The sequence below is a fragment of the Myxocyprinus asiaticus genome, chromosome 25 (assembly GCF_019703515.2).
Source record: "Myxocyprinus asiaticus isolate MX2 ecotype Aquarium Trade chromosome 25, UBuf_Myxa_2, whole genome shotgun sequence".
NCBI classification, from domain to species: Eukaryota; Metazoa; Chordata; class Actinopteri; order Cypriniformes; family Catostomidae; genus Myxocyprinus; species Myxocyprinus asiaticus.
In genome coordinates this window covers 4,641,097-4,667,160 of record NC_059368.1, presented here as the reverse complement: position 1 = coordinate 4,667,160, position 26,064 = coordinate 4,641,097, and the positions used below count along the sequence as shown (strand labels likewise).

Genomic DNA, 26,064 nt, shown 5'->3' with positions numbered 1-26,064 from the left:
TCTGAGACCGTCAACCCGCACATCTTATCACGTGGCTTGTTGAGCACGCTGCCATATATTTCTATAGGTGTCTTACTAGTTGAAATTACAATTTCACATATCAGCAGTACACTTCTTACTAGAAAAAAAAAAAAAAATCAATGATTACATTGTTACTGGTTCAAATGTCCATTCCTGATATCAACAATTGGATTACAACTAGTAAAAGTGCTAATTTTTTAGTTTTCACTAGAGGCTTTGTTAATTTTTGATGTCTATAATGTGATTTTAATTAGTAAGAAAGCCATTTAAGATATCTTTAATTACTCTCCAATTTATTGTCATCTGAAATCCATTTCCAGATATCTGAAATACCAAATCTAACATGTTGAAATAAATTTACAGATATAAAAATTAGCATTTTCACTGGTTGTAATTCAGTTGTTGATATCAGCCATGGATATTTGTACAAATAAGAAGTGCATTGCTGATATGTAAAAATGGAATTTCAACTAATAAGAAATTAATTACAGATATCTGTTATTGTGTTTTGAACAGGAGTGAATGACAGATAATTGTGAAATTCTACAAGTGAAAATGCAGTTACGACTGCGAATATTTTTATATATTAAGAATTAACGATTTTACTACTGCAAACTTAACCTATATCAAAAATGAGCATTTTAACTAGTAAAATTAATATCTATAATTCATATCCTGCACATGATTAAAACTCAACTGAGTTTGCCATTCACATGATGTTTATTTGAAGGTAACTTTATCAGCCCTTAGGGTACTGAGGTTTGTTAGCACCACAGTAACGTAAGAATGCACAATAAGTATGTTTAACGGGACTGTTGTAATTGCGTAGATTGTGTTTCTGGCCTAAATCTCAGCAGCGGTAATAATAACTGCAGTCATGTGCTATTTTAACTGAAACAGAGAGGAAAATAATAGAAAACAGATTAAAGAGATGAAAACACAGATCAGACTCTCTTGACAGACAGCAGAACAACCGTCTGATGAGCTCTGACTGTCCACTGAAGCCATGCAAAACCATCCCACACCAAAATAAACAATCAGAACAACATAAACATCAAATAGTGCTCTATTATATATTAGTCACAATCTCTTAGTCCTTCTATCAGAGAGGTCTGAAATAATCAAGCGTCATTCCTGTTATGCAGTACTTTTTGGACTCTTTAACTTTTTAAAAAAAGGAGTATGCTTGTGTTTCTACAAGGTTATACCAGACTTTCAGAAATATACTCTGCTCAAGCTCAGGCACTTAAACGTTATTCATTATAACTTAATTACACAATAGCAAGAAAATGAACAAGCATCCTAACAAGATGGAAATAAAAAGCTAAAGTTAGAGTTAGCTTACTATTAAAAATGAACTTACAAGGCAGTGATGACTTTTTGATATTTTTATCCATCTGGAAAAACAACAACTGTAATACTACAAAATATCACATAATTTATGAATTTCATTGCTAATACTTACTGATGTTTGGTCTGTTGTTTTCCCACCAAAAAGTATGTCACTTCCTGGAGGATGGTGTTATAAGGAACAACTTTTATTAGTTAAAGAGGTATTCTAAAAGACTAACAGAATGGAAAGTGATATTGAGGACATACAGTACCTATTAAAACAATGTGTCCAATAGAAACAATTTTGTTTAAAACATTTCTATTATAGAAAGCCAGAAAAATGAATACATTCTGAAATAATTTAAAATTAACCCCTATGTTCTCATAATTGTGATATAATTATAAAAATTTAGTGTTTAATATTTTATCTAATATTTTAAGACATATATTATTGAGACATGAAACTGTACTACATGATAGGAATGACCCCTAAGATAAAAACATCCTAAAATTCATCGGAATACGAGGACACTGCCCTTTCATTGACTTAGCCTCCAATGGAAACACACACACACATTCCCACACTCTTCATATTTTAGGTCTCCATCCCTTGATGAACTGCATGATTTTTTTGACCTGTAACTTTGTGAGGTTAAAGTCCTCAGATAGAATTTCCTCCGTCAGCTGAGTGAAAATAGAGCCATCGATTCTCTCTCGGCTGAACAGACCAACCACGTCATCCGAAAGGCCGATGAACCGCAAACTGGTTGACACCTCCTCCACAGAGAGCCAGCACAGCTCTGCTGGGGGTTGCCATGACGACCCAGCCCCGCCCTCGGCCCCTCTCGCCATGGTGACCGATCCAGAGGCGTGGTTTACCGTGACCGTGTCCTCTTCTGAACTCTTGATCAATGGATCTCTGGGCGGAGGCTCAGGACCTGCCTTTGAACCTCCCTGATTGGCTTGAGGCTCCTGGGGGGTGGAGCTAATGAGGTCAGCTATCAGAGTGGGGGAGTTCCTACCAGTAGTGTGCCAGTCAGAGGAGCTGTGGGTGTGTCCTGGATTGGCAAAAGGGTTTAGAGCGCCAAATGGTGCAAAGCGGTTCTGCGCCACCGGGCGTGGCCTGGGACAGGTGGAGTAGTTTTTTTGGGCAGAGTCAGTGCTCAGAAGAGGTGTATTTAGGATGTTGGAGGTGTAGGCCCCGCCTCCTCTGGGGTTGGACCAACAGGCCTGTGCAGGCTGGGCGGGATCAGGGCTTACGCCGGGGTCAGAGGTCACACAGTCGGCCCAAGTGCATGGGTAACAGTAGAGAGAATAAGAGTCTGGTGACGGAGAGCTGCTACCACTACGAGGAGCAGAACTGAGAAAAAGAAAGACAGAAGATGCTTGTTTAAAGGAGTCATTACCATGAGGAATCAATTTTCCTGGATCTTTGATTTAATAATTCATAGTACTATGCAAATATACTGTAACTTTCAGAACTCGAAGCTTGCTCCGCAGTGAAAAAAGACCAATTGTTCATCGCTCATTTTGCAAAAATGTCTTGCTCAATGCCACTGCCCCCTCAAAGCCAAAATGCAGTAACTACACCAGCATTTAAAATGGCTTTCAAATGTGGATTACAACATAGTCTAGCACTCTGAATTTTCCCTGAATTTGAGCATGGTTGAGCCAAACCCGTCTGTCACAGGACAGATCTTTGTCTAAGACAGGAAATAAAAGTGTAAAAAGTTAAACATTTACCAAATTTGATATTACAAATAAATTACTACACAAATAAGTAATTTATACTTGTAAATTTACACAAACAGTGGGCAGAAAAAAAGATATGCAGTGAACTTCAATGCAAATTAAATATTTTCAGATAATATTTTTTTAAAAACATTGTTTTTAAATGTCCTTTTCTGTACTTGCCGATACCCGTTTTTTCTGAATTTCATATTCAACAGTTTATTTTAATTAATTGTCAAAATGGTTTCTAAATAAATAAATTCATTAACACTTTAATCAGTGAAAATTAAAAAAAATATATAATTTTGTATTGTATTTTTAAGAAATTAACTGCTTTTATACAGAACCTCACAACAAAATCCAAAATACAACATTGGAGTTATTTTGTCTAATAAAGTGCTGCACAACAGAGCATTACAGATGTGAGATATTGCTTAATTATTATTAAATTATTGTTATTATTATTAGCAGTAGTAGTATTACAGTATATTTTACATAATACAGTTGTGATATATTTCTCTCATAATTTTTTCCAATTCAATTGAGCTTTTATTTTGGTGAAAGCTTTTATTTTGGAGTGTGTTTTGGACAGAAGCTTCTCACTACCAGAAAAGCAGGTCACTACGTGACCCATTGTGATTTTTAAACTGCAAAAGGTTGCTATTTAATTACATAAATATGCAGTCTGTATGTGTCTCGCACTGCAAAATGAATTAGCGCTCTGCTCGCTGTCATCTACTAAAAACAGGGTGCACGATGATCACGATGGTGTTTTTCGTGTATGAGCCAAGGAGCTCTAAAAGCAGCCAGCGTCGGCACAACACTGTCTCCACACATTCACAAGTGCTCACATTTGAAACATGCAGCACATGCAAACTATATATTTATCTCATTAAATCGCAGCCTTTGTCCTTTAATAATCACATTAGGACATAACGTGATTTTAATTTGTGCGCTGAATGTTTAAGGAATGACATTCGTACGTCAGACTTTATTACAATATAAATGCCAATTATTTAATTTTGGATTATTATTTATTTATTATTATTATTTATATAATAAACTGTTTAATGATTTAATTTTTGTCCTTATATTATCACACTTACTATTTTTTCCCCATAGAGTACATATGGATCACTATTCATGAAAATGCATAGCTAGCAATATATTTTAGGAAGGGGGTCCCTGGCAAGGAGCTGTCATACTTATTTCTAACCAATAAGAACTTATAATGGCTCTATTTAAACCCCTTCCAGAGTAAACCAAACCACAACAACCATATTCAATGGTTTAATTTCTCTATTTGTGTGTGTGTGTAATTTTACCTCTCTTGCAGTCCAGATGAATAAAAAGAGAGGTTTGGGCTGAGTGTTTGTGTGGGTGGGGTTTTAGGGAAACGGGGCGGGACTGGAGGGCTGGGTCCTTTAGTACAGCGGGGAGGAACAGGAGGAGCGTTTAAGAAACGACACTCCTCTTTCACCTAGACAGAGAAGTAATGCAAAAGAACAAACAAACCAGAATAATAGTTACTAGGTTACAGTGTAAGAGTAAAGATATCCTCTATGTTACACAATTGTCTACTGTCTTCCTCATGATCTGAGACTCAGTTTGTAAATAAATGTCACTTTCTGTCTGAATACTGAGCACCGGACAAAGAATACTGAACATAAACTGAACGCAGAAAGCTAAGCAATGAATACTGAAAAATGAACTGAATACTGAGCTCTAAATACAGAAAACTGAATACTGAATGTTGAAAAAGGAACACTAAATAATGAACAATGAATACCGAACAAAGTGGTAATTTCACTTAATTCTATTATGTGAACACAATTAAAACAAAACAACAACAAAAAAATACTGAAAGCTGAACAATTAATTAATTATAAAAGCTGAATACTCAATATTGAAAATGGACTGTTGAACACTGAATACTGAAAACTGAACAATGATTACCAATAAATGAATATGGCGTCATTTTTATATCACCAGAGCTTGAATTTGAAAAAGCCTCTGAATTCATGATCTTGAGTGTAATTTTATATTAACGAAAAATGTTGCTGTTAATTTGAAATATTTGAAAATATTTTGTGTGAATACACCTCAAGAAATTCAAGTTTTAATTATTCAAGTTGTGGATTTCAGGTCGTGAAATTCAGGTCTCAATATTCATGTTGTTGAATACGGGTTGAGAAATTCAGGTGGCAAAATCTGAGGATGATATCTGGGAATGCACGGAAGAGTAAATGATCGTCAATATAATCCAGGTCTCTCTTGGACAATTGCAAAGTGATGGAAACAGCTCAAAAGTCATTTTAAACAACTGTGACAACAACATTGTGAACACACAAAAAGGTATACTTTAGGGATACTTATTATAATGTTTCATTAATGTGTTTTGAAGAAAAGATCAACTTAATCAGTAAATTGAATACTTCACCTAACAGCAGGTTTCATCAAGAACCTTTTTCATAATGATATGGGCAAAGGACATTTACCAGTGAAAACTACCTCATTTAATAATCAAACTACCTCATTTTAACTGCAAGTCTACAATATAAAATAAATACACTTTTAGAACACACATTCTGTACCTAATTGTTTACATTACCAGTCTGGATTGCTTGAGTTAGCATGCCATCTTGCTTTTTAATATTTTTATCAAAATTCTGGATAGTCTAACCTCAAATGTATTACAGCTGAAGTCAGAAGTTTACATACACTGAGGATGAAGTCATTAAAACTCACTTTTTTACCACTCCACAGATTTCATATTAGCAAACTATAGTTTTGGCAAGTTGTTTAGGACTTTACTTTGTGCATGACACAAGTAATTTTTCCAACAACTGTTTACAGATGGATTGTTTCACTTTTAATTTACTATATCACAATTCCAGTGGGCCAGAAGTTTACAAGATAACTGTGCCTTTAAGCGAGCTTGGAAAATTCTAGAAAATTATGTCAAGCCTTCAAGCAATTAGCCAATTAGCTTCTGATAGGCTAATTGGAGTCAATTGGAGGTGTACATACATACATATATATATATATATATGTGTGTGTGTGTGTATATATATATATATATGTATGTGTGTGTGTATATATATATATATATATATATATATGTGTGTGTGTATATATATATATATATATATATATATATATATATATATGTGTGTGTGTGTATATATATATATATATATATATATATATATATATATATATATATATATGTATGTGTGTGTGTATATATATATATATATATATATATATGTGTGTGTGTGTGTGTGTATATATATATATATATATATATATGTGTGTGTGTGTATATATATATACACACACACATACATATATATATATATATATATATATATATATATATATATATATATATACATACACACACACACACACACACACACACACACACACACACACACATACACACACACACATATATCGCAATATCCAATTACATGGAAACCCTCAGCTGAGGGATCGGTGAATATTCTTGCTTTAGTGATTTTGCATTGAAAATTAAATTAATTTATTTAAAAAACTTAAATCAAATACATTTCTAAATTCAAATTGCACTCCAAACGAAACGAAAAAACAATTAAAATAACGAAGTGATCAAAAAAATAATATAAGTAACCACCTTTCCATTTACCGTCAGGCAAGTATCCGTCTAAACATACGGGCGGAAAATTACTTGCACAAATGAAGACATAAAAACAATTATAAATGTAAAAATAATCATTATAATGATGATAATATTCACTGAAATATAAATCATGGTTCAAGGTGAACGTGTGTTTTTATTTTATGTTTTAATGACAGATGTATAGGCTGCAGAGTTGTGGTCACAATGAACTGCTCTGTGGAAATAAAGCGAACTGAACTCAAAGCACCTCCTGAGCTGAGATGTCTGAGGTCATTTGCAGCACGCATATTCGATACTGTTCTTGCAACAAAAATAAAAAAAATTTCAGAAGACAGAAACAAAGAAAGAGTGAGAAACGTTTACATGTGCGTGTTCCACGAGACTGCACGCCTCCGTATCTGCACGTCATATATGCGCATAGACGGCTTTTCTGTCATCTGTTCTTAAAAATATAATAAAGTGTGTTTATTCAAGCACGTGTCTGTGTGTCTAGGGGCAAATTATTTGTAATATTAAATTGATAATTATAATAGCCTAATAATAATAATAATAAATACATGGGAAAACGAGCCAAATATCATCTTGACATCGTCAAAGGCATCAGCTATTGGGAATCACTCTGACCATCGTCGATCCCTGAGATCATCGTCTGTCAGCACAACACTAATGTGCATTTCTCTCTATAAATTCACAAAATGTTCAGACAGTTTTAAAGGCTCATTCTCATCAATGTAGAACAGTGTTAGCAATGTTACTTATAACAGTCTTTCTCAGCCCTGGAACTCAAACCATTTTCTGATGCCCCACCAAAATATATAAGTAATTAAATGAATATCATAAATGTGTGGCTAATGGCTTAAACTAACGACTACTAGTCGACTAGGAAAATCTTTGGTCGGGGGCGGCCCTAGTATTGTGTATCGAAATGACCAATGAAAAGATGTTTAATCAGGCTGTCTGTTTAACAAGTATCTTGTAAGATTGTTTATGAGAACAATAGTTTGTTTTTTGGAGATACATGTTTTTCATCATGGTAAAATACACTGGCTACCACCACTGGAGTTCGCTAGTTCGAATCCTAGGGTGTGCTGAGTGACTCCAGCCAGCTCTCCTAAGCAACCAAATTGCCCTGGTTGCTAGGGAGGGTAGAGTCACATGGGGTAAACTCCTCGCGGTCGCTATAATGTGGTTTGTTCTCGGTGGGGCGCGTGGTGAGTTGAGCGCGGATGCCACGGTGAATGGCGTGAAGCCTTCACACGCGCTATGTCTCCGTGGCAACGCGCTCAACAAGCCACGTGATAAGATGCGTGGGTTGATGGTCTCAGACGCGGAGGCAACTGGGATTCATCCTCCGCCAACCGGACTGAGGCGAATCACTACGCGACCACAAGGACTTAAAAAAAACATTGGGAACTGGGCATTCTAAATTGGGAAATAAATTGTTTTTTTTATAAAATGACTTTTGAGCTGTTTCCATCGCTTTGCAATTGTCCAAGAGAGAGCTGGATTACATTGATGCACATTTGCTCTTCCTTGCATTCCCAGATATCATCCTCAAATTTTGCCACCTGAATTTCTCAACCCATATTCAACAACATGAATATTGAAGGGGGGCCTGGGTAGCTCAGTGGTAAAATATGCTGACTACCACCCCTGTAGTTCGCTAGTTCAAATCCAAGGGCATGCTGAGTGACTCCAGCCAGGTCTCCTAAGCAACCAAATTGGCCCGGTGATAGAGTCACATGGGGTAACCTCCTCGTGGTCGCTATAATGTGGCTCGTTCTCAGTGGGGTGCGTGGTGAGTTGAGTGTGGATGCTGCGGTGGATGGCGTGAAGCCTCCACACTATGTCTCCATGGCAACGTGCTCAACGAGCCACGTGATAAGATGCGCGGGTTGATGATCTCAGACGCAGAGGCAGCTGGGATTCGTCATCCGCCACGAGGCGAATCACTACGCGACCACAAGGACTTAAAAGCACATTGGGAATTGGGCATTCCAAATAAAAAAATAAATTAAAAAAACATGAATATTGAGACAAATCACACAACCTGAATTTTTTTTAGGTGACTTCACACAAAATGTTTTCAAATATTTAAAATTAACAGCAACATTTTTCGATAATATCAAATTACACTCAAGATCATGAATTTGGAGGCTTTTTCAAATTTAATTTCTGGTGATATAAAACTAACGCCATAAATGAACCCTTACTACTAAACAATGAATTCTGAAAGATGAATACTCAATATTGAAAATGAAATACTGAATACTCATAACTGAACACTAAACACTGAATACTGATAACTGAGCAAAGGAAAACAGAATACTGAACAATGGAAAGTGAAAGCGATATACTCAAGAATGAAAATGGATTACTGAACACTGATAACGGAACACTAAACACTGAATACTGAATTCTGAACAATGAACACTCAATACTGATCAATGAATACCAAAACCTTAACAATAGATACTGAAAGCTGAACAATGGATACTGAAAGCGAAATACTCATTGAAAATGGATTACTGAACATTAGTAACTGAAAATGAAATACAGGAATCTAAAAACTGAATACTGAACAATGAATACTGAAATCTGAACAATGAAAACTGAATACTGCACTGAGGTAATTATTCTACTGTTGTTTTTATGTAAAGTCTTATTTAAACTTATTTAAACACAAACTGAAACTGTTTATGAAACAATAAAAAATAATTGAAGACATTTTCTGCAGAATTACTGTGTATAAAAGTGTTTTTCGTAATTACAGCTAATATGATAATACTGTCTTAATAGTCATCATGGTGATAAACTGTTAATATCTATTATCTCTGTCTAAACTTCACTGGGAGGAACAGTTTAGGGATTCTGGGATACAGTTCACTTCCTCCACAAATACACCAGGGACTGTGTGTGTGTGTGTGTGTGTGTGTGTGTGTGTGTGTGTGTGTGTGTGTGTGTGTTCAAGGGAGCTAAATTACAGGCCAGGCCTGCAGTCTTTGTGTGTGGGAGAGAGAAGAAAAGAGAAAGGCCATAACTGCACTCAACTGAGTAAAAATGACTTTAATTCTAGTTTTACAGCTGAAGAGATGAGCTGTTTGAATCTGTGCTTATGAGTTTGTTTTATATCACACTGAAAAAAAAAAATTTCTCAATCAGTATTTTTGTCTTGTTTTCCAGTAAAAATATCAAAACTATCTGAAAACATTCTTAATAAGCAGCGACTACTATAAGTAATCCATTCGTGGGTTGATTTCTCTGTGGCCCTATCAAAACATTGCTCTGTTTATTTAAGCATCCTGACACAGTAACATTAGTTTGACTAGCTGACTCATTTGAGGTGGGATTATCTGTTTTTACAACCAAATGGAAGATGGGGAGAATTTACTGGAATCTGTTTGAAAACTGATTATTTTAGCAATTCAGTTTGGTGATGATCTCAGCTTTAGGGATGTCTTAATATTTTAAATAGAAAAACCAAGAGAAAAATACTGATTAAGAAAAATATTTTATGCAGTGTGACATGTCAAAACATAATGGAAATGATATTGTCTGGGATTATGTGTGATTATGTTTCTGTGTGTGTGTGTGTGTGTGTGTGTGTGTGTGTGTGTGTGTGTGTGTGTGTTCTGTTCCGGTAAACGTATAATCATTATTCAGCTTTAAAAGCAACAGTATCAATAATTTAGTCTGTAGTGTAGAGCACAAGTGTTCTGTGATGCTGTATAGACATTAATGCACAAATGGTTGTGTAACTGCATGTTTGTGTGTTTGTTGTGGGACCTTGAAAAACGAATTAAGGAAGTGAATCTCGTGAGAATAAAGAGAGTTACTGAGCTACAACACCACAAAAGGGTCAGATGCCCAATAATTCTTGGAAAGTGTCTTATCATGAAACCATATTTCACCCCAAAACCAAAAGAAAGAAATAAGAAATGCTATTTTGCTTTAAGAACGTGAAGTCTATTTTAGGACCATTAAAAATGTTTTGCATTGTGACACCATTTTCATGACAGTTATGGGGGGAAAATACCTATAAACTATAGTTTCTGGAAAAGTAGTGTTTTAAAACATTTCACAATCTTAAAAAAAAAAAAAAAAGATTTTTGTCTACTAACAATGTCCAGCAGCGTATTTACATGCATCACAGGAGATTTATGTAATTTTTGTCATGAAAATTCCCAGCACAGTGTCATTTCCAGCACATCTCAAATTCTGTATTGTGTTTAACAGAATTCTGTGCTCGAAATGACATTTTTAACGTTTTTGAAATAAAATGTCTGACTCTTTTGTCTTGCTAAGACTAATTTCATAGCTAATATTTAATGTATCGGATATACACGAAAATAAAATGTTCCTATTTTTTTTGCATAATTTGGCAAAATTACAGCTTCGTTGGAAATGACGCCCAATAAAAATATTTAGCTCATAAGTGATATTTACCTTGATTTTTATTATTTTTTTCTTCAAACATCACGTCTCATATTTCACACTTTTGTCCACTTGCTTTACAAGTACACTAACTTTTGACAACAAAATAAATATATTTGTGGCAAAGTTGTTTGGTGTGGTGGAAATGACACCACAACTGTGGGACATTCGTAGTTTTGGACATAATAGATGTTGAAATGCGTTATGTTTATTTAACTCTTTGTTTAGATTATCATCGTTTTAAACATGTAATAATTTGTATTTTTGTAATGGATTTTCATCGTTTCATATTGAAAGTCTGGGACAAGGCTAAAACTTGAAATCATTTAAGAAGTACCAAAAACAGGGGGCCTGGGTAGCTCAGTGGTAAAATACACTGGCTTGAATCCCAGGGCATGATGAGTGACTCCAGCCCGGTCTCCTAAGCAACCAAATTGGCCCGGTTGCTAGGGAGGGTAGAGTCACATGGGGTAACCTCTTTGTGGTCGCTATAATGTGGTTCGTTCTCAGTGGGGCACGTGGCGAGTTGAACGTGGTTGTCGCAGTGGATGGCGTGAAGCCTCCACATGCGCTATGTCTCCGTGGCAACGCGCTCAACAAGCCACGTGATAAGATGCCAAGATGTTGGTAGTCTCAGACGCAGAGGCAACTGAGATTCGTCCTCCACCACCCGGACTGAGGTGAATCACTATGTGACCACGAGGACTAAAAAGCACATTGGGAATTGGGCATTCCAAATTGGGAGAAAAAAAAAGAAAAAAAAAAAAGAAGTACTAAAAATAAATGATGAAGGCCTGGTAAAAACATTCCAAGTCAGTTTTAATGAGACCTTTTTATTACAAAAAATAAAAAAGCTGCAATCTGGAACATGAAACGACCAGAAGTAGAAGAAATATATATTCCCATATATTCTTACTGGGATGGGAATTGCATGCAATAAGATGCGCGGATTGACGGTCTCAGATGCGGAGGCAACTGAGAATCGTCTTCCGCCACCTGGATTGAGGCGAGTCACTACGCCATCACAAGGACTTAGAGCTCATTGGGAATTGGGCATTCCAAATTGGGGAGAAAAATCAAAAAAAGAAAAAGAAAATACGTTTCATTTCCTGTAAGCAGAACAAATAAAATATCATCTATATATTTTTTTTTATCTTGGGGTGAAATGTGACCTGCATATGTTTCTATGATATTCACCCAAAATGGCAATATGAGGGAAAAAATTTTGAATTTTAATTTTAAATCTGTGGAAGACAGATGAGTGTTGCTTACAGCTTCTGATTTGGGTGGGACGGGGGGTGGAGTCGATACTCTGGACACTCTTCCTGCTTCCATCTGCACCATGGCAACGTGGGTGGATCCCACTGTTCCATCCAATGACGTGGTAGTGGAGTGAAATGATATGAGGTTATGCTCCGCCTTCACACCGCTCTCAGAAGTCACACCAAAGCTTCCCGAACTCTGATTGGTCCAAAGCTCCTCGTACGGAATCTCCTGCGTCTCTGTCGACCAATCAGCCGTGACATATTCTCCTTCTTCTCCATCACCGTCACTAGAGGGCAGTGTTTGTGCGTCGAGTAGCGAGTCTCTGCAGCCGTGTGAAATTGTGTGCGTGTGTGTGACTGCTCCGCCTCCATACACGCACAAAGACAGTCTCTGTAAGGACGTCCCAAGCTCGTCCTGCCCGTAACCCTGAACGCAAACCCGAATCCGCCGTGGGCTCAGACACTCCTCTGAGAAATCCGTCTTCACTTCGCGCACTGCGCGCGAGTAATCGTCTGGGTCGAAGCTCTCTTGACACAGCAACGCACACTGTAGCACCACCTGCTGGTAGGAAGCATCCGCAGGCAAAAGACCATCTGGCAGAGTAAATCGCGGCATGTCCGTTAATAACAGGAAGTGAGATGGAGTAACTTCCTCTTTGCGTAGTATGCAGCATAGAACAACAGTTTTGCTGATGATGCTGAGAAGTTTATAACGATGGCCCTCACGGATCGCGTGCAGGTCGTACGGGTTTCGAGGAGGTCGTGACGGCACGGATACGTTCACAGGCAGTCGTACGCGCTCGATGATGCTGCGTACAGTATGTTCGCCACCCTGCATTTGCAACTCCTGCGGTGAGCGTGTGCAGAAGCGCCCACGGCACTGAAATGGCAAACTGACGCTCTCATTGTTCCTATGGTTCATGCATATCAAACAAGGCATCTTTGTGCGGACAGGATGTCCCAAAGCTCCACTTGCCTTGCCCAATCGCCGTAGCAGAGTGGTTAGGCGGGATTTCTCTCGAGTTGATTGGACGCAGAGCAGTTCTGCCTGGCCCATTAGAGTTAATTCATCTCCTGTCTGCAGAGAGAAGTTATATAACTCACTGTCTTCTGTAAACTCCCCAGAAACCACCTACAGAAAGCGAAAGAGATAGATCTGTTAGACAGATCTATTAGCACTTAACACTACACAGAATACCGATATTGTCAGCGTACAACTGAATGCACAGAAACTCAAATGCACATAATCAGGTCAACTTTAAACCTCCTGTTTAAAATCTCCTGTTATTTTAGAAAGAATTCATTTTCTTCTCTCTATTTTAGTATTAAGCAGACATCTTTCATTCATTAAATTGTTAGTTCACCAAAAAAATATAATCATTTAGTCACCCTCATGAAAACTGTGTGACTTTCTTTCTTCAGTGGAACACATAAGATGTTTTGCTCATGGTTCACACTGCTTTATTTCACACTATGAAAGTGAATGGGAACAAACAATGCAAAAGTGACAAAAAAAAAAAAACAACATAAGAGCAGCGTAAAAATTCTGCCTAATCTCTCCTTTTGTGCTTCATTCAAGAAAGAAACTCAGACAGGTTTGGAATGACATGAGGGTGAGTAAATGATGACGAATTTACCATTTTAGGGGGTTCTGAAGGACTGAGGAGGTGTTCTGATGTTGTCGTTACCTTAACGCTGAACGTGATGGGCTCCATGACGAACACACGATCGGGAAAGATTCTCGCAATTTCTTCCACACTTCCAAAATACTGAACTGGCTCACGTACATCCCGATCTTGATCCAGTAACTTAAACTTCCCTGAGGAGAGCGAGAAAAACAGAGTGAAAGAAAGAACGGAAGAAAGAAAAGCTACACATGAAAATTGACCTCAGAAGAAAGCTAAATCTGACACAACCTTCCTTCAGGGACATCATCCAAAAAAAAAATTTTTTTAAAAAGGATACATAAATCAAGTTTTTTTTAATCTAAAAATAAATATTTTAGGGTTTGGGTTAGTATGTTGCTATTTAATTTAGTTTGTATATAAAAACAAAAGTCAAAAGGTCTGTCCTCATTTAGTGATCTTATAGGTCATTTTCACACACAGATAAAGTGAGGGAGAGCGAGTCTGTTTTTGTCTTTCAGTCTCCCAGCAACAGCTTTTGTTTCTTCAGCTCTATATGTTCACATCCGCGCCTGATGATGTTTCTTTTCACTCTTTGGGGTGTCACTCTTCTGTTTTCTTTTTTTTCTTCTGTAGATTTTAAAATATATATATATATATATATATATATATATATATATACACACACACACTAGCGGCCAAAAGTTTGGAATAATGTACAGATTTTGCTCTTTTGGAAAGAAATTGGTACTTTTATTCACCAAAGTGTCATTCAGCTGATCACAATGTATAGTCAGGACATTAATAACGTGAAAAATTACTATTACAATTTGAAAAATAATGTTGAGAACTTCTTAAACTACTTCAAAGAGTTCTCAACAAAAAATCCTCCACGTGCAGCAATGACAGCTTTGCAGATCCTTGTTATTCTAGCTGTCAGTTTGTCCAGATACTCAGGTGACATTTCACCCCACACTTCCTGTAGCACTTGTCATAGATGTGACTGTCTTGTCGAGCACTTCTCACGCAACTTACAGTCTAGCTGATCCCACAAAAGCTCAATGTGGTTAAGATCCATAACACTCTTTTCCAATTATCTGTTGTCCAATGTCTGTGTTTCTTTGCCCACTCTAACCTTTTCTTTTTGTTTTTCTGTTTCAAAAGTGGCTTTTTCTTTGCAATTCTTCCCATAAGACCTGCACCCCTGAGTCTTCTCTTTACTGTTGTACATGAAACTGGTGTTGAGCGGGTAGAATTCAATGAAGCTGTCAGCTGAGGACATGTGAGGCGTCTATTTCTCAAACTAGAGACTCTGATGTACTTATCCTCTTGTTTAGTTGTACATCTGGTCTTCCACATCTCTTTCTGTCCTTGTTAGAGTCAGTTGTCCTTTGTCTTTGAAGACTGTAGTGTACACTTTTGTATGAAATCTTCTGTTTTTTGGCAATTTCAAGCATTGTATAGCCTTCATTCGTCAAAACAATGATTGACTGATGAGTTTCTAGAGAAAGCTGTTTCTTTTTTGACCTAATATTGACCTTAAGACATGCCAGTCTATTACATACTGTGGCAACTCAAAAACAAACACAAAGACAATGTTAAGCTTCATTTAACGAACCGAATAGCTTTCAACTGTGTCTGATATAATGGCAAGTGATTTTCTAGTATCAAATTAGCAATTAAGCATGATTACTCAAGGATAAGGTGTTGGAGTGATGGCTGCTGGAAATGGGGTCTGTCTAGATTTGATCAAAAATTACTTTTTTCAAATAGTGATGGTGCTGTTTTTTACATCAGTAATGTCCTGACTATAATTTGTGATCAGTTGAGTGCCACTTTGGTGAATTAAAGTACCAATTTCCTTCCGAAACTGCAAAATCTGTACATTGTTCCTAACAATATATATGTGTGTGTGTGTGTGTGTGTGTGTGTGTGTATACAGTTCTGTGCAAAAGTCTCTAGATTACATGTTGTTAGATTAGTCTTTAGATTAGATCTACATTACAGTAGAAATTTCACAAAAACATTTGTTTTAAGAAGTTATTTTATATCTTCTGCTTTAGTGTGTCATTAAAAAATATCAATTATAAGCTGACTCTTTTTAGTGAATCAAAAACACATGAGTCAGCAGGAGCTGACTCATAGCATGAATCTGACTGAAGTAATTGACTAATTGACAGAATAAAGCTTTGTTATGTACTTAAGGCTGATGAGACACAGTCACTGACTGGTTGGCCACATGAAAGGATGTAGTTTACAATATTGTTGTAATAAGTGAATAATCTGGGAGGAAAAAAAAACTCTAAATGGACTTTCAGGCAATTAAATATTTATTTTAAAAAGCAGCTCATTTTTAAACTGGCTTACAGTATTGTTTATTTGTCTCTCAATGTCTTTCAAATGCACTTAAACAAAAACTGCCTGGTAAGAAATCTGACTGTCTGGCAGGGCCAGAGATTAACTTTTCCATTAATGGGCCCCCTATTTTCCCACTGGATTTGATTTTCAGGGGCATTTTGTACCTTTTATAAGTTGTTTTTATTTTATTTTTTCAAACAAAATAAAAAACATAAGGTGTCATCATTTTATGTCAAATACTTAACTTTCTCTCCCGATGCGATTCCGATCCCTGAACTCTCTGTATCGGCCGATACGGATACCAGTGTTGCATTTTCCTTAATCAGTTTAGAATATCTATACTTCACTGTGTGGAAGTGATTGGGAATACTCTTTTGGAAACAGAAGCCTCCAACTAAACACTATTTCTTGATAAAATATATTAAAATGTTTTTAAAAAAAACAATTAGATAAAAATGTGTAACCTGTTAAGAAAAATGTTATAGTTAACTACCCTACAAGATAATGCAGCAGCAACATTTACAGGGATTCCAGTGAAAGTCTTCAGTAGAAAAGAAGCCCGTTTTCTTTTCTTTTTTTCATCTTGTATCTGAACTTGAATTCAGATCTCTTTTTTATTCTTTTTACTTGCAATAAGATATCAGTCCACTTTTCAATCACATAGTAATTTTCTGGAAGCCAGTCAACTAAAAAATTATTGTAAAGAGACTTTGAATAAAATGCATGTGTCATATGGATTACTTTAAAGGAATATTCCTGTTTCAGGTTAAGCTCAGTAGACAGCATTTGTGGCATAATGTTGATTACCACAAAAAAAATCAAAAAAAAAAAAAATCAACTCGTCCGTCCTTTAAAAAAAAGCAAAAATGGAGGTTTCAGTGAGGCACTTACAATGGACGTGAATGGGGACAATTTTTGGAGGGTTTAAACAGAAATGTGAAGCTTATAATTTGCATTAATTCTTCTGTTAGAGCTGTAAAGTTGCTTAAATCGTCATTTTTACAGTCATTTTAGGGTTTTAGGGTTTGTTGACATTACATCGTCATGGCAACGAAGCTGTAAAATTAGCTGTAACTTTACACAGAAAAGGTTAGTAAGTGATTTTATCACACTAAATCATGTTTACACGCATATTATTTATGTCTTGTGGCTATACTTTTGAAACAGTGAGTATTTTAACGTTTATGGATTGGCCCCCATTCACTTCTATTGTAAGTGCCTCACTGGAACCAAGATTTTAGCTTGTTTAAATGAAAAGGAGGGACGAGTCAAAATTAATTTTTGTGGTAATCAATACTGTCACATATGCTGTCAATTGAGCTTAACTTGTATTAAACCCGAAATATTTCTTTAATGCTTTTATGCCATTTTTGGAGCTTGACAGTAATGACCATGACTAACACAGAATCGGATTTGGATCAGACTCATCAGACCGATACCCTATCTGGTTAAAAATGTCAGTATTGGAGCCAATAGCGATCCAGGTATCGAATCCGTGCATCCCCAAAACATAAACACACATAAACATGAGGTTGAGGGTCACATTAGCAACAGATGGAGACCAAATGACTGCAGTTTCTGTCTCGGCAGAAGTGATGAGTGAGTGAGTGTGTGTGTGTGTGTGTGTGTGTGGTGTGACACGAGTGAGTGAATGACAGCACATCTCCAGGGAGAGCTGGACTGAGTTTCTTTCATCTCAAATCTTCTGATCTGTGAGTCACCAATAACAACCTCCTCCTCTATCATTACAATCATGAGTTTTTAAAAGGACAGTTCACCCAAAAAATTAAAATCCTGTCATCCTTTACTCACCCTCATGCTGTTCCATTACTTTTATCTTTTCCATGAAACACAAAAGGAGACGTTAGGAAGACAATTTTCCTTTTTGGGTGAACCAACCCTTTCAATCTTTTATGAATCCTTAACAAAAATCAGCCGTTATGTAAATATCTCTCATCTCCTACATCCCTCGGCTGTGTGCAGATCTTCCTTCTACAATACCAACTCACTTATTAGTGCTCTATCTGTCTATCTGAGAGACGTTAGACCCAGCAACGGAGACACAAATGATCTCATCGCTCCCTCTCAGCATCTTACTGCAGCCGGAAACCCCAGCAGATGATCTCATTGGTCACCTGACATAATGGTGCGGGTGGTGGGTATATTAGGTAGCGGCCGTCCCCAGAGAGGAAGTCCAGCACGGTAATGTCTGCTATTCCGGAAGCTCGGAACAACGAGCTCCTCCGCGGGTCCCACGGGAATGACGTCAGGATGAGGTAATGATGAGTTGGACTTTATGAATGAGAGCGCTAACCAAAGGGATCAGGGAACACGAGCTCCTGCTGGTGGATGCCGTAACTACACCATTATGAGGGCAAAAAGCATCTTTCTCCATTGAAGGTTATTCATTTTGTTGCAACCATCATATACTGTAAACTGAAAATATTACATTTCAGAGGGACCCGAGCGATGTCTAGAGACCAGAATTTCATAGAGAGCGCATTTGACTACCTAGGAACCATCCAGAACAGCCTAGCAACCAGCTTGCAATGCCCTAGCAACCACCCAGAGCATCTTATCAACCACATAACAATGCCATAGCAACCCTAGTATTGTGGCAGTGAGTTCTGCACATATTTCCCTAAGAAAATATAAAAGTCTAGTGCTTTGTAATGTCCATCAACACCTGTGTTTTTGATTCTTGTTCCTGTATTGACTGGATGCTTTACCAATATTGTATAAAAAAAATCAAGGTAATAAAACATACAGAATTGAATTGAGACAGTGTGTGTGTGAGAGAGAGAGAGATAGAGGCTGACAGATTGTGTGTGTGTGTGTGTGTGTGTGTGTGTTATATATACATATATAAAATGGAGAATGGTCTGTGAACATGTGTGAAGTTGAGTGCTCATATATAAGAATCAATATACTATTAACAACCAATCCTCTCTCTATTTCTCACTGTCTCTCTCTGTCTGGTCCGAAAATGTTTCTAATACTGTAGCTGGGACACTCTCAGTGGCTGATGCAAAATCATTTTTTTAGTTCAGTGAATATGGTTTTCAACAGATATTCTGCTGTTTTTATCTGATGATTCTGTTGATTGTTAAAAATTTGTATGACATTAACTAGATTTTTTATGAAGAATATGTGAGTGGTGCTTGTCTGTATATAAGTCACCACCACAATGCTAGGGTGTTACAGGTGGTTGCCAGGGGGTTGCTATGTGGTTGATAAAGTGTTTTCTTTGTGGTTGCTAGGGTGTTCTGAGTGGTTGTTCAAATCCCTGACTCAGTATAGCAATAGTAGCAGTGCTGCTTGCTTTAGCAAACACCACTAATGAGTAGGAATGACAAACTGAATGGCAGTGCACTTATTGGTCCAGTCATATTGTCCATATCTGACCTGCTGATCTCACATGTGTCTGTTATATGGTACCTTGATACTGTAGTGGGATGTCTATTTTGGGTCCGATCACGTAATGACCCTCCTCCAGGCTGTGGGCAGTGACGGTAGTCCACTGTCTGCAGGAGTGAAGCAATATCACGTCGTCCTCTGATAAACCCTCCACATTCTCACCTACACCAAACACAGACAAAAAGCGATTTTACATCATTAACAAGTAAATGAGTAGGACTGTCAATGTTATTACAAGTGTTTCCTCTTCTGTCAGTTCCAAAATATATCAACAACAGCCTTGTTAATGGATAATGCATCTTTTCTGTTTTCAGTTATTTTTAGAGAATTCTGAGTAAATAGTCAATGTTTTTTTTTTTTTGCTTAATTTACAAAATGTTGTGTTATATTTGTCCCATCTGCAATCATTAAATCTGATCTCTACACTGAATATCAAACTTATCTCTCCACTCAACATCAGGCTGATTATCTGATCTCTCCACTACTAAATATAAGACTGATCTCTCAGCTAAACATCAAACTGGTCTCTCCACTGAATATCAGGCTGATCTTCTAATCTCTCCACTAAACATTGGGCTGATCTTCTGATTTCTTCACTCAACAGCAGGCTCATCTTCTGATCTCTCCACTAAACACTGGGCTGATCCTCTGATCTCTCCACAGAATATTAGGCTGATCTCTCCACTAAATATCAGGCTGGTCTTTCCACTCAACATCAGGCTGATCCTCTGCTCTCTCCACTGAACATCACACTGATCTCTCTGTTAAACAAGGATGATCTCTCCAATAAACATAAGGCTGATCCTCTGATCTCTCCACTAAATATCACACACTGATCTCTCCAATAAACTTCAGACTGATCTCTCCACTAAACATTGGGCTGATCTTTCCACTCACATCAGGCTGATCCTCTGATCTCTCCACTAAACATCAGGCTGATCCTCTGATCTCTCCACTAAACATTGGGCTGATCTTTCCACTAACATCAGGCTGATCCTCTGATCTCTCCACTAAACATTGGGCTGATCTTTCCACTCAACACCAGGCTGATCCTCTGATCTCTCCACTAAACATTGGGCTGATCTTTCCACTAACATCAGGCTGATCCTCTGATCTCTCCACTAAACATTGGGCTGATCTTTCCACTCAACATCAGGCTGACCCTTTGATCTCTCCACTAAACATTGGGCTGATCTTTCCACTCACATCAGGCTGATCCTCTGATCTCTCCACTAAACATCAGGCTGATCCTCTGATCTATCCACTAAACATTGGGCTGATCTTTCCACTCACATCAGGCTGATCATCTGATCTCTCCACTAAACATTGGGCTGATCTTTCCACTCACATCAGGCTGATCCTCTATCTCTCCACTAAACATCAGGCTGATCCTCTGATCTCTCCACTAAACATTGGGCTGATCTTTCCACTCAACATCAGGTTGATCCTCTGATCTCTCCACTAAACATTGGGCTGATCTTTCCACTCAACATCAGGCTGATCCTCTGATCTTTCCACTCACATCAGGCTGATCATCTGATCTCTCCACTAAACATCAGGCTGATCCTCTGATCTCTCCACTAAACATTGGGCTGATCTTTCCACTCAACATCAGGTTGATCCTCTGATCTCTCCACTAAACATTGGGCTGATCTTTCCACTCAACATCAGGCTGATCCTCTGATCTTTCCACTCAACATCAGGCTGATCCTCTGATCTCTCCACTGAATATCACAATGATCTCTCTGTTAAACAAGGATGATCTCTCCAATAAACATAAGGCTGATATTCTGATCTCTCCACTAAATATCGCACACTGATCTCTCCAATAAACTTCAGACTGATCTCTCCACTAAACATTGGGCTTATCTTTCCACTCAACATCAGGCTGATCCTCTGATCACTCCACTAAACATTGGGCTGATCTCTCCACTAAACATTGGGCTGATCTTTCCACTCAACATCAGGCTGATCCTCTGATCTCTCCACTGAATATCACAATGATCTCTCTGCTAAACATTAGGCTGATCTCTCCAATAAATATTAGACTGAGTATCATGCTGATCCTCAATTTTTCCACTAAATATCACACTGGTCTGTCCACTAAACATAGTGTTTTTACACAGCGAACATATCCAAGATAAATAAAAACACACAAACAGATTTGGCCTTGGCAGATTGTCTGTTGTGTTTGTTGTGTATAATTACTTCTGTCTGTGCCGATACAGTGGGATATCCGCCTACACACATAAACACACTCATCACAGCAGCATCTAAATGAGCAGGGATGACATGACATTTTTAAAGTCAACAATACATTCAACATGACAGAAAGAGAGGGAAAGAGTTTATAAGATCATATATTACATATTTACCCACCCATGTCTACCATATTTACACAGCATGTGCCATATTTTTAATACTGTACTGTTTATCTATTGTACGTTAACCCCTTTTAGTAGTAGTCTTTTTTATGTATTTCATAAACCTTTACTAGATACAGTCATGCCAATGGTCCTTAGTCAACGTAGATGTCATATTTTATTTGACCCAAACGAAAATTAGGTTGTGAGGAATAGAACTACAATCTGTTCAATATGTCAAACTGTCCGCTGATGTAAAACCCTAAACTCCTTGTACTATAGGTGAACACTTTACCATGAGATCAATCAGTCATTATGGCTTACTGATCCTTGTATTTATCCGATGACTTACAAAATCCCAGTACTGACAGTGTTAAAGGGATAGTTCACTCAAAAATGTAAATTCTCTCATGATTTACTCACCCTCCTGGAATCCCAGGTGTGTATGGCTTTCTTTCTTCTGCAGAACAAAAATTAAGATTTTTAAAATAATATTTCAGCTCTGTAGGTCCTCACAATGGAAGTGAATGGGTGCCAACATTTTTAACCGTCAAAATCCACATAAAAAGAGCATAAAATAAATACATACTACTTTAGTGGTTAAATCCATGTGTTCACAAATGATATGATGGGTGTGGGTGAGAAACAGATCAATATTTAAGTCATATTTTATCATAAATTCTCCTCTCTGCCCAGTAGGGGGTGATATGCATTAAGACTGTGAATGACCAAAAACAGAAGAAGAAAAGGAAAGTGAAACTGAAGTGGAGATTGACTGAGCAGGGAGGGGAAAAAATATTACTTAAAGGAATGTGCCGGGTTTAATACAAGTTAAGCTCAATCCACAGCATTTGTGGCATAATGTTGATTACCACCAAAATGTATTTAGACTTGTCCCTCCTTTTCTTTAAAAAAAGCAAAGATCAAGGTTACAGTAAGGCACTTACAATAGAAGTGAATGGGGCCAATTTTTGGAGGGTTTAAACAGAAATGTGAAGCTTATAATTTTATAAAAGCACTTACATTAATTCTTCTATTAAAACTTGTGTGTTATTTGAGCTGTAAAGTCATTTAAATTGTCATTTTTACAGTCATTTTAGGATTTGTTTGACATTTTGGCTATAACTTAACACAGAAAATGTTAGTAAGTGATTTTATCACACTAAAATCATGTTTACACACATTGATTATGTCTTGTGGCTATACTTTTGAAACAGTGAGTATTTTAATGTAAAACAATTAGCCCCCATTCACTTCCATTGTAAGTGCCACACTGGAACCAAGATATTAGCTTTTTTTAAAGAAAAGGAGGGACGAATCAAAATACATTTTTGGGGTAATCAACATTATTGCCACAAATGCTCTCGATTGAGCTTAACTTATAGTGAACCCGGAATATTCCTTTAAATATTGATCCGTCTCTCACCCACAACTATCATATAGCTTCAGAAGACATGGATTAAACCACTCGAGTACTTTATGTTGCCCTTATGTGGATTGTGGCGCTTCAAAATGTTGGCACCCATTCACTTGTATTGTATGGAGCTAAAGACCTGAAATATTCTTCTAAAAATCTTCATTTGTGTTCAGCAGATGAAAGAAAGTCATACACATCTGGGATGGCATGAGGGTGACTAAATGATGAGGGAATTTTCATTTTTGGGTGAACTATCCCTTTAAATGAATGGTTCTAGTAATAAAATTAATTATGTGAAATATTTATGAAACATTTATCAAAACAGTAAAATATTTTTTTTAATCATCTGCACATAAGTTTCACCACTTTTTAAAACAAAGTGATGCCCATGTCTAAACATAAAACAAACTGTGGTTGGTTGTTGTCCATGTCAATCAAACATTCTCTTCCTGTCTAAGTGGGCGGTTCTTGAAAAGAAAAAGCAACAGTGTGAACCAGACTTTATGCAGCCACTAAAAAGTCTGACTCTGTGAGCCTATTCAAGCAAAAATCAAATCTCACGGCTGCAAGACAAACATGGAAATGAACAGAAAGGAGAAACTGTTCAACATTTCAGCCTGAGCTCTGTGTTTAATGAAATAATCATTACAAGGAGACTGGGGATATTCATGACAAATAATTCAACAGAGCATGTCTGTATCAGTCACTCTGATTCCCTCGTCTTCACAGATTCTCTTTACAGAAGAGCTGCTGATGGGTTTCAGCTGACAACTGACACCATTTTATGTATTTAGTTTTGTTCTGATTCAATAACTAATCAGTTTCTGAGAATTACAGGACAGACTCCTTGTACAAACAGCTCAATAATGAAGACACCAGGTCCTCTGATTATTAATTATTATGTCTCACTGTGTAGAATATACAGCAGTCAATCTAATGCAAACACAAACGGGCAGTGACACACAAGTAACAGGTGTGTGATTCAGAAACTGATCACTGATTCATTGACTGATTACCATTCAGCAGCTTTTTTCCCCACCATAGTGTCACTCTCATCTCACACTTTTACACACTCTCTTCTCTAACACACACACACACACACACACAGGAATGTCTGAGCTTTAATTGGAATTTAATTGTGTTCTTCAGTCGTTTTGGGCAGTGATTGTAAATGTTGGTGTTTCTCCTGCAGGAGGTTGTTTAGTATGCAGCACACACTACAGCACATTACAGCATTAACATATGAAAGGATCTGCAGCTCTTTAACACACAACACACACTCTGTCATCTTTAGTCAAAAGAGAATTCAACTTTACACACATCACTGGGTGTTCTGCGTTAGAAACAGTTACACAACATTTGATTAATTTCATGAGAAAAGGGTGATTTTATTACTATTTGTCAAACAATTCCCAGTGCTTCCAGTGTTAATTTGCATAAGCAAACTCGAAAATGCATGAGTGTATCACTGTAATGTTATGTTTTATACTCTAGTAACTTTAGCACCGAGTCTACACTGCGAGAAGATGAAGAAGCTTTCACGCGACACAACAAAATCAAATAATCTCGCGCGCCCGCAGTGTACACACTTAAGTTTCAATATCTACTTTGTCGCGTCGCGTTGTAACTCTGATAACGTTTAATAACTGTGAGTGTATTTCTTACCGTGGCTCAGCCGCACGAGCGTCGGTAAGCGGAATTTGCTCACGACCACGTCCAGCGGCAGCGACACGGAACTCCACGAGAGTCCGTTAATGCTCGCGGATAGTTTCTCCATCTTTCATCCGTCACCATCATCCTCATCACGCGCATCACGGGGACGGAACGGAACCGGTGTCAGGAGGAACGCAACGCGCCATGATGAAGAAGAGAAACCCGCGAGAAACTCTCTGATCGGATCTGATATATACCGGACCCACCGAAGCGCGCGACACCCGCCTTCCTCCCGCCCCGCGCGCACCCGGAACAACGGACAGCGCACGCTTATCCCGTGCGCACCGTGAGCGACCAGAAATGTATCTCTAATATCGCAAACAATTTAAAAAGATTAGGAGATTAAACTAAGAGAAACTTTTATTGACGTCACAAACAGCTGCTTCTGAAAAGCATGAACGTTTCAAGTGTGTAAATAAATACATAAATGCACAGCGAGTGCTTGAACTAATTATTTAAGACTTTACCATCTTAAATAAAATAAAAATGTATATAAATGCAGCAAATAACTACAGAAATCAAAAAATTACCCCATGGCACATACAGAACACGTATAGGCTTATGCAATTTATTATTAGGAGTATTTTGTTATTTTTGCACAAAATTCTTAAAGGGATAGTTCACCCAAAAATGAAAATTCTCTCATCTTTTTCTCACCTTCAGGCCATCCCAGATGTGTATAACTTTCGTTCATCTGCAGAACACAAATTATGATTTTTAGAAG

The 26,064-nt window shown here is 37.4% G+C and overlaps 1 protein-coding gene across 1 annotated transcript; it reads right to left on the bottom strand.

The window, feature by feature from the left end:
• Positions 1–592: 592 nt before the first annotated feature.
• On the bottom strand, positions 593–25,574 carry LOC127415745 (GRB2-associated and regulator of MAPK protein 2-like). Its single transcript, XM_051654619.1, has 6 exons — positions 25,293–25,574; positions 19,869–20,009; positions 14,136–14,266; positions 12,455–13,579; positions 4,410–4,564; positions 593–2,713 (listed from the first exon to the last, which is right to left on the bottom strand). Exons 1-6 carry the CDS (start codon positions 25,402–25,404, stop codon positions 1,942–1,944), a joined length of 2,436 nt encoding a protein of 811 aa, XP_051510579.1. The 5' UTR covers positions 25,405–25,574; the 3' UTR covers positions 593–1,941.
• Positions 25,575–26,064: the final 490 nt, after the last annotated feature.

Coding starts and splice junctions, on each gene's coding strand:
- LOC127415745 (XM_051654619.1), bottom strand. CDS start 25,404: ATGGAGAAACTATCCGCGAGCATTAACGGACTCTCGTGGAGTTCCGTG. Junction 14,267..19,868: donor CATCCCACTACAGTATCAAG/GTACCATATAAC, acceptor CGCTCTCCTCAG/GGAAGTTTAAGTTACTGGAT. Junction 4,565..12,454: donor TCCCACCCAAATCAGAAGCT/GTAAGCAACACT, acceptor TTCTCTGTCTAG/GTGAAAGAGGAGTGTCGTTT.